This window comes from Myotis brandtii, unplaced genomic scaffold, assembly GCF_000412655.1.
Source record: "Myotis brandtii unplaced genomic scaffold, ASM41265v1 scaffold240, whole genome shotgun sequence".
Lineage (NCBI taxonomy): Eukaryota > Metazoa > Chordata > Mammalia > Chiroptera > Vespertilionidae > Myotis > Myotis brandtii.
Window position 1 is genome coordinate 3,864,454 of NW_005359064.1, and position 10,096 is coordinate 3,874,549.

The following is a 10,096-nucleotide window of genomic DNA, read 5'->3' on the forward strand; positions in this document are numbered from 1 at the left end:
CTTCTTTCTTTCCTTCTAGTTGTAGAACTTCCACCCGGCCAGCTTTCCCGTGGTTCTGGATGATAGCTGTTTTGTCTTATACTTGTAGTTTCAATGTTGTTGTGGGGGGCAGCACACACAGGTTTATACCTTATGCTGCCATCTTGGTTCCCAATCCTGTTCTCTCATTTATCTCTATTGATTGGCATGTTTGAAGTCTGGGTTTGACTTTATGAAATCTCTAACTTGATTAGATAAGAGTGTGTGTGTGTGTGTGTGTGTGTGTGTGTAAGAATCTGAGCAGTGAAAAGTAAAGTATAGGTTTTTTGATTTAGGTACTTAAAAAATCTTAAGTCTCCTTTTTAAAAATTGTGAAGGAAATAGTAGAATTAAAAAACGTAAATGTCCTTATATTTTCCTAGACTATTATTTCTTCTCCCACACCCTGTGCTTTATTTTTATACAGAGTGTCAAAGCAGAAAATGAGCCTGAAAATTCATGTGTTTCTACAAATACTCTTATTAAAATAGATAATCTAGTTAAGCCCCGAAGACAAGCTGTGTCAGAAGCTCCTGCTCCCATACCTGGGTATGTTGTTATGTCATTCTTACAAGTGTTCCCCGGTACTCTATAGAAGTGTCATTAGATCCAGTAAAATGCTCAGTGACTTCACCTATGAGCTTACATGTGTTACTACCACTCCAATTGCTATAGAGACTATTTTTTGTCCAGTGGAAAGTTCTTTTGTGTCCCTTTGCCGTTAACTTCCACCCTCACCCCAAGGTTTGTCCTGTTCTAATCTATTGCCATAGGTTAGGTGGTTGAATTTCATATACATATGCACTCTTTATCTGGCTTCTTTCACTTAACATACATTTTTGGGGGATTTGTTCGTGTTGTTGTGTATATCTGTAGTTTGGTCTTTTTTGTTTAGTATTCCATTGTATGAGCATGTCATAATTTATTCATTTTTCTGTTGACATTTGGGTGGCTCCTAATTTGGGGCCATTATGAATGAAGGTGCTGTGAACATCATTGTATGTGTCTTTTGTGGACATATTTTTTCATTTTGGTGGAGGTAAAAGTATCAAATAATAGAATTGCTGGGTCATATGATAAACATATATTTAACATTAAAATAAACTGCCAAATAGTTTTCCTAAAGTGGTTGTACCATTTTACATTCCAAAAGAGATTTTAAAAAATCTGTGAAAGTAGATTCTTAAAAACTTTTAAGGATGTATATTTTATACCAGCAGCTTACACAACTTGAATGATAATATTTAAGTATTTTACCTAATGAAAATGTTTCTAATAATCCTTAACTAATATTTAGGTCTAAGTTAGTTCTGCAGGAAGATGCTTGTAAGAATATGATAAACACCTGCTAAATTTACTATAAATGCGGTCGTTTATTTCTAGTAGGAGTAAGTAATGCAATTTGTAAGAAATTAGAAACCTTTAAAGAATGTGTTCTTATCACAGTCTCTGTGCTATTTACTCATTCGCTCATCTCATGCTTACTGACTGGGTGCTCACTGCATTCTGGGTGGTGGAGATAAGACAGTGAGCAGAACTGCCCTAGCTCTTGCCTCCACAGACTTCACCTTCTGGAGGAGGAGCCACATCACAAATAATCACACTTAACAGGCTTGATTACAACCTGTGGAAAGGACTGGGAGGAAATAAATGGGAAACACGGGACGTATATCTGAGAAGAACCTCCCTAAAATGGGACCTTTACGTTGAGAATGAGTGGAAATGTCCTGGGTGAAGAGGACTGTGTAAATGACCAGGTGGCGGGATTGTTGGCCCTGGAGGAACTAAAAGCAGCCCGCAGGCCTAGAGCACAGAGGAGGGGGTGCGCTATGAGCTGAGGCTCCAGAGGGAGGTGGGAAGAGTGCATGCAGACCACACACGGCCTCATGTGTCTGGTGTTTATCTGGAATGCTGCTAGAAACCATTGAATGACATGATGAGATTCAACTACTTACAGAAAAATCCTTTTGGCTGTAGTATGGACTGCTTTGTAGGAGGAAAGAATACAAGCAGTGAAACAAGTCAGAGGGTATTCTTACACAGTCCAGGGCTCAGATAGTGTCAAGGAAAATGATGAGATATGGACACTTTTTAAATATATAGGAAGGAAGTTTGAAGGACTCAGTGATGGATTAGACAAAGGCGTGAGAAAAAAGGGGGTCAAGGTCAGCTCCCAGATACCGTTCCCTAGCAGAAAATATCTGGAGGATTAAATTTGAGGAGAAAGGGCACAAGTTTATTCTGTATTTATGGAGTCTTCCTATATAATAAAAGGCTAATATGCAAATTGTCCCCGGGACTGGGAGTTCCTGACCAGGAGTTCAACCAGGAGTTTGACCAGGGGGCGGGGCCAGCCGGCCAACTGCCCGCGGCCCCTCCCCCAGGCCAGCCTGGCCGATTGGCCCTATTGGGGCGGGCAGGCCAGCTGGACCCACCCATGCACAAATTTGTGCACCAGGCCTCTAGTAAGATAATTATGAGGTGATTGGATATGCTGCCCAGAGATTCCATCTGAGCTGAGAACCAAATCTGGGAGTCACATAGCTGTGAGGTCACTGGATCGCCTGAGATGGGATTGCCTAGTGAGAGTCCATGTGAGCAGTTCAGGATGTTCATGGCCACGCCTTGTGGGGCCGTGGCATTAGAGGGGAGGGAGTAGAGATGAGTTTGCACAGACTAACGAGGGGCCAGAGAAGTGAAAGTCAGTAGCGTGGAATCTGGTAGCCAAGGCAAGAGGAAGTCATTACCATCAGATGTTGCTGAGAGGCCAGAGCTTGTGTCGCACTTAGTCTGTGTTCTTGTAAAAATAAAGATTGTCAGTGGACTACACTGTGAGAAGTCAGTGAAATAGACCAGGGCCACCTTTTGTAAGCTGGGTTTGAGCTAGTGAAGAGCAAGACTTTAGTGAGAAAGAGGGTTAGAGGTGGTGCTGCCATCCTGTGTTTAATAGCAACTAATCCCAGTAGCTCTGTAAGAGTGCCTGCTGTCAGCATTTTATCTTTACACAACTTAGTTAAATGGCCATTACAAAACTACTTTCTAAGTGCGTTGTAGGGAAAAACACAAATTAAAGCACTACTCCATAATTTAGCATGTCTAAATTGTTTAAATAACTTGATTTTAAATTGGTGACTTTTAAACCTATTTCTAAAGCAGACACCTTGACTTGACTTACCGTGGAGTTTATGCCCCAGAAGATGTGTATCAGTTTCTACCGACTAGAGTTGGGGAATCAAGGTCTTTAAAAGTCAACTTGCGAAATAATTCTTTTATTACACACTCGGTAAGTTGGAAATACTATTGTGGGTTTTAGAAAAAGAAATTATCCAATTATTTGATAAACATTTTCCTGATAATTAAAAGTTTATGTTTTAGATTATAGCTAAGTTGTAATAATAAGTTAATTTTTAAAAAAATATATATTTTATTGATTCTTTTACAGAGAGGAAGGGAGTTTACCTATCCGCCATCTTGGTCTCTCCGATATGGACACTTTTTAAGTATATAGGAAGGAAGTTTGAAGGACTCAGTGATGGATTAGACAAAGGCGTGAGAAAAAAGGGGGTCAAGGTCAGCTCCCAGATACCGTTCCCTAGCAGAAAATATCTGGAGGATTAAATTTGAGGAGAAAGGGCACAAGTTTATTCTGTATTTATGGAGTCTTCCTATATAATAAAAGGCTAATATGCAAATTGTCCCCGGGACTGGGAGTTCCTGACCAGGAGTTCAACCAGGAGTTTGACCAGGGGGCGGGGCCAGCCGGCCAACTGCCCGCGGCCCCTCCCCCAGGCCAGCCTGGCCGATTGGCCCTATTGGGGCGGGCAGGCCAGCTGGACCCACCCATGCACAAATTTGTGCACCAGGCCTCTAGTAAGATAATTATGAGGTGATTGGATATGCTGCCCAGAGATTCCATCTGAGCTGAGAACCAAATCTGGGAGTCACATAGCTGTGAGGTCACTGGATCGCCTGAGATGGGATTGCCTAGTGAGAGTCCATGTGAGCAGTTCAGGATGTTCATGGCCACGCCTTGTGGGGCCGTGGCATTAGAGGGGAGGGAGTAGAGATGAGTTTGCACAGACTAACGAGGGGCCAGAGAAGTGAAAGTCAGTAGCGTGGAATCTGGTAGCCAAGGCAAGAGGAAGTCATTACCATCAGATGTTGCTGAGAGGCCAGAGCTTGTGTAGCACTTAGTCTGTGTTCTTGTAAAAATAAAGATTGTCAGTGGACTACACTGTGAGAAGTCAGTGAAATAGACCAGGGCCACCTTTTGTAAGCTGGGTTTGAGCTAAGTGGAGAGCAAGACTTTAGTGAGAAAGAGGGTTAGAGGTGTTGCTGCCATCCTGTGTTTAATAGCAACTAATCCCAGTAGCTCTGTAAGAGTGCCTGCTGTCAGCATTTTATCTTTACACAACTTAGTTAAATGGCCATTACAAAACTACTTTCTAAGTGCGTTGTAGGGGAAAACACAAATTAAAGCACTACTCCATAATATAGTATGTCTAAATTGTTTAAATAACTTGATTTTAAATTGGTGACTTTTAAACCTATTTCTAAAGCAGACACCTTGACTTGACTTACCGTGGAGTTTATGCCCCAGAAGATGTGTATCAGTTTCTACCGACTAGAGTTGGGGAATCAAGGTCTTTAAAAGTCAACTTGCGAAATAATTCTTTTATTACACACGCGGTAAGTTGGAAATACTATTGTGGGTTTTAGAAAAAGAAATTAACCAATTATTTGATAAACATTTTCCTGATAATTAAAAGTTTATGTTTTAGATTATAGCTAAGTTGTAATAATAAGTTAATTTTTAAAAAAATATATATTTTATTGATTCTTTTACAGAGAGGAAGGGAGAGGGACAGAGAGATTGAAAAATCGATGAGAGAGAAACATTGACCAACTGCCTCCTGCACACTCCCCACTGGGGATGTGCCCGCAACCAAGGCACATGCCCCTGACCGGATCGAACCTGCGAACTCTCAGTACGCAGGCTGACGCTTCATCCACTGAGCCAAACCGGCCAGGGCTAATGAGTAAATTTTTAAAATGCCTTAATACCATATTTATAAAGAAACTCATAGAAAGTTCATGACCCTTTATCAGATAAAGTTTATCTAAAAATTAAAAAATTAGCATTTGCTTTCATACTTTAAAAAAAACTTTTTCTTTTTGTCCTGTACCAACATAACAACATACTTCTGGATAACACTAGAGTAAATACATATTAAAATTCCCCTTTATGCGTTTTTCTTTTTCTTTTTTTTTCTTTTTTTTGTTAATCCCCACCCAAGGATTTTTTCCCCATTGATTTTCAGAGAGAGTAGAAAGGAGAAAAAGAGAGAGAAACATCGTTGTGAGAGAGACACATGGATTGGTTGCCACCCACACACATCTCTTCCCGGGCCAGGGATCAAACCTGCAACCGGGTGCATGCCCTTGACCGGGAATCGAATCCGTGACCCTTCAGTGTGCAGGCAGTGCTCTAACCATTTAACACACCGGCCAGGACTCTATTTATGTGTTTTTACGAGCATTTATTGTCTTACCTAATTTTGTGGCTCTACTTAAATTTGCAAATGTAAATTTATGTTCAAATATCTAACTTGCATAACTTCATAAAGTATTTCATATTAAATTGCAGCTGAAGTTTTTAAGTCCCAGAGAGCCTTTCTACGTCAAGCACTCAAAATATTCTTTGAGGTGAGTTTATCATAAGTCAAACTGTTCTTACCTGGGGCAGGAATTTGTTGTCAGGACATCAAGATTTCTCATGGGAGTGAGGACTTGTGAGGCCTCCCTCTCTGGCAGCCCCTCATCTTCATCCCCAGCACCAGTGAGCAGTGAACACAGGGATCTTCTTAAATAAGAAAGGGGATGAGCCGCAGGGAAAGCACTTCATGGCTGACTCCTGGTGTGCTTCACAGTGTGGCTACCCAGACTTCACCTTGTGTTTTGGACTTAACATATGATTCCTTTTACCCGGTGTTGTGCCAGCCACTTACATACATACAACCTTAATTATCTTGTGAGTAACTTTAGAATGATTCCTGCTTCAAATATTATTTTTACTGTGCTGAGAATCAGCAATTTAAATTTTCACTAATTTGGACAAAAATTAGTATTCCAGATTAATTGGGAAAACTTTCATTATGGTATTTTTCAGTTGTCATTCTTCAAATACCCTATATCATTCTTAAATCAGGGCCTCATTTCCTAATTGTCGTTGCTAATTTTCTTTTTCTACATTTAAGTTGAAATCTCAAACTTGTTTGTCCCTGTTATTTAAGTTCTGTTGGACTTACCACTGAAGAGTAATTTTATCTTCATCTTTAATTATTATAAGGTCTTTCATTTTAGCATTAGGAGACTATTTAAAAAACATGTTTTGTTCGAGAGATTGAAAAATCGATGAGAGAGAAACATTGACCAACTGCCTCCTGCACACTCCCCACTGGGGATGTGCCCGCAACCAAGGCACATGCCCCTGACCGGATCGAACCTGCGAACTCTCAGTACGCAGGCTGACGCTTCATCCACTGAGCCAAACCGGCCAGGGCTAATGAGTAAATTTTTAAAATGCCTTAATACCATATTTATAAAGAAACTCATAGAAAGTTCATGACCCTTTATCAGATAAAGTTTATCTAAAAATTAAAAAATTAGCATTTGCTTTCATACTTTAAAAAAAACTTTTTCTTTTTGTCCTGTACCAACATAACAACATACTTCTGGATAACACTAGAGTAAATACATAAGATTATAGCTAAGTTGTAATAATGAGTTAATTTTTAAAATGCCTAATACCATATTTATAAAGAAAGTCATAGAAAGTTCATGACCTTTTATCAGATAAAGTTTATCTGAAAATTAAAAAATTAGCACTTACTTTCATACTTTTAAAAAACCTTTTTCTTTTCATTCTGTACCATCAGAACAACATACTTCTGGATAACACTAGAGTAAATACATATTAAAATTCCTCTTTATGCGTTTTTCTTTTTCTTTTTTTTTTTGTTGTTAATCCCCACCCAAGGATTTTTTCCCCGTTGATTTTCAGAGAGAGTAGAAAGGAGAAAAAGAGAGAGAAACATCGTTGTGAGAGAGACACATGGATTGGTTGCCACCCACACACATCTCTTCCCGGGCCAGGGATCAAACCTGCAACCGGGTGCATGCCCTTGACCGGGAATCGAATCCGTGACCCTTCAGTGTGCAGGCAGTGCTCTAACCATTTAACACACCGGCCAGGACTCTATTTATGTGTTTTTACGAGCATTTATTGTCTTACCTAATTTTGTGGCTCCACTTAAATTTGCAAATGTAAATTTATGTTCAAATATCTAACTTGCATAACTTCATAAAGTATTTCATATTAAATTGCAGCTGAAGTTTTTAAGTCCCAGAGAGCCTTTCTACGTCAAGCACTCAAAATATTCTTTGAGGTGAGTTTATCATAAGTCAAACTGTTCTTACCTGGGGCAGGAATTTGTTGTCAGGACATCAAGATTTCTCATGGGAGTGAGGACTTGTGAGGCCTCCCTCTCTGGCAGCCCCTCATCTTCATCCCCAGCACCAGTGAGCAGTGAACACAGGGATCTTCTTAAATAAGAAAGGGGATGAGCCGCAGGGAAAGCACTTCATGGCTGACTCCTGGTGTGCTTCACAGTGTGGCTACCCAGACTTCACCTTGTGTTTTGGACTTAACATATGATTCCTTTTACCCGGTGTTGTGCCAGCCACTTACATACATACAACCTTAATTATCTTGTGAGTAACTTTAGAATGATTCCTGCTTCAAATATTATTTTTACTGTGCTGAGAATCAGCAATTTAAATTTTCACTGTAGGGTGTTCTCATCCTTTCTTAGGTAGATAGGCACCTGCTTTTGCAGATGGAATAGGAAGCTCCATACACAATGGTCAGAACTTTGATTTCCTCTTTCCTACTTTTATTGGTTAGCCAGGAATACGTATGCAGTACTTCTTGAATCAGATTTTATATTTCTCTCTTTGTGCCAGTTTTGTATTAAATAATAACATCAGAGAAATGAGAAATACATTTAGGTTGAATGTAACTGGACTAGGTTCTCTGCCAGGCATTGTGCAGGTGATTTGTTTGTTGCCGCAGCATCAGCTGCTGACATTTTCCTTTCTCTTTTCAGAGCCCAGCATTACATCAACATGCCCGTGCAGTTCAAACCAAAGGCCGCGGGCACATTTGAAGCTTTGCTTGTTGTTCAAACTGATGAAGGCAAGAGTGTAGCTATTCGACTAATTGGTGAAGCTCTTGAAAAATTGAACTAGAACACATATTGTGTAAAGTAAATGGCCTAAGTTATATTTTGATAACTTCATTTTTCTGCACTACAATTATGCTTTTGTATATATTTTGTATGATAAATTCGATGTATAAAAAATATTTGATGTATAAACAGTAGATTTTTTGTTGTTTTGAGAAGCTAATACTGAAGATGTGACTAAAATATCATGTATCTAGCCTATAGTATTGTAGTTAATTTTTGATGGGAGAAGAGAATTCTATTTTTTAATTGATTATGATATTCTGAATAAAGATGGTATATATTTTAATGTGCTATATCTGGAAATAAAGTTAATTTTCACCGAACTTGTCTTTTTTTATATGATGTCATACAGAAATCAGAATATCGCTTTCTTCTAATTACTTCCAAGCTCCGGGGTTGGTTCTGTGATTTTTCTCTTCCATTGCATAGTTTCCTTTCCCCTAACAAATTCCTTCCCTTTTCCTCCTGCCCCGTAAGCTAATTTCCCACAGTAAAGAGGGAAGCTTACTTTTAATGAAATTAAAAGTTTTCCTCCAGTGGAAAAAGTCTTCATATTTTATGCATATACATTGGAGAGGTTGATGTATTTTAAGATAGCATTTATTGTAAGTAAAGCCAGACAAGACAAGTGCTCCAGAACCGTGTAGCAGGGCCCTCTGCAGACACTTACCCTGAGATCAGGGCAGTGAGACACTGAGCGGTCAGAAAAATGCTTCCGATGTGACAACGTGAGCAAGGAGTGAGGCGGAGAATGTGACGTGGTTACCTGGTTTCACCCAGGAGGAACATGCTGCACGACTGCTTCTCAACCATTACCAGTAAGTCTCCTGATAAAAATTTCTGAGCCTCAGCGAACAGCCTCCCCTTTGGAGCAACAGAATCCCAGCTTGTGAGCATTTGTGGGGTGGGTGGGGTGACCACTGTGGGATGTTACTGATGGAGCAGCAAGAGCACAGAATGGGTGAAAAGCTCCCTAGGTGAACTGAACCCAGGAGCAGTTTAGAAACAATGGTTGTGAGCCTGAGATAGAAAAACAGATTCCTTCTTTTCACCTCATTTTTTTCTCGTGCTTAGAAACACAAATTGTGAAAACAGTTTTCACAAGTGAAGTACTTACTGGTTTCACTGATACTGTCCTCCAATTCTAGGTGTTGTACATCAATTGTGAGATCCCTTCATGTTTGAATGTGCATTTATTTGATAAGTCACCCTCAAAAATTTTAAAACTGGCATTACTTTTAAAAAATGTAATGTTTTGCCTAGCTGGCATGGTTCAGTGGTTGAGCATCAACCTATGAACCAGGAGGTCACAGTTTGATTCCTGGTCTGGGCACATACCCGGGTTGTGGGCTCGATCCTCAGTGGGAGGCATGCAGGAGGTAGCTGATCAATGATTCTCATCATTGATGTTTCTCTCTCCCTCTCCCTTATTCTCTGAACTCAATAAAAATATATTTAAAAAAATAAAAATGTAATGTTTCCATTTCTATGTAACCATCATTTTGCCTTTTAGGTGATCCTCAGGAGGTTGTAAAAAAGAAGGGTTAAACAAGCAAAGACTTGAAATGTGACTCCTTTCATAGATGATGTACTTTTATGGATATGCATTTCTTTCTATGCCTTCCTGTTTCAGAAACATGATGCTCAGAGTTTTAAGAGTAGTTGGATGTGAACCAAAGATTCGTTACAATCGGTCATCGCTGCTAACGCAACTAGACCATTGGCTGTAATCTAATGTGTAAGAGCATCTCATACAGAATAAGCTTTCC

At 39.6% G+C, this 10,096-nt stretch overlaps 1 protein-coding gene across 2 annotated transcripts in view; it reads left to right on the forward strand.

Moving 5' to 3' along the window:
- CEP192 (centrosomal protein 192kDa) overlaps window positions 1–9,253 on the forward strand; it is a 107,746-nt gene extending 98,493 nt beyond the window's left edge. The window contains exons 42-45 of one of the 2 annotated variants that reach the window (XM_014540285.1): window positions 446–567; window positions 3,175–3,301; window positions 5,666–5,724; window positions 8,187–9,253. In XM_014540285.1, the coding sequence (XP_014395771.1) occupies window positions 446–567; window positions 3,175–3,301; window positions 5,666–5,724; window positions 8,187–8,328 (450 nt within the window). In that variant the 3' untranslated portion in view covers window positions 8,329–9,253. Of the gene's footprint in view, window positions 1–445; window positions 568–3,171; window positions 3,302–5,665; window positions 5,725–8,186 lie in introns of those variants that run through there. The other variant, XM_014540286.1, reaches the window with a different exon arrangement.
- Window positions 9,254–10,096: the final 843 nt, after the last annotated feature.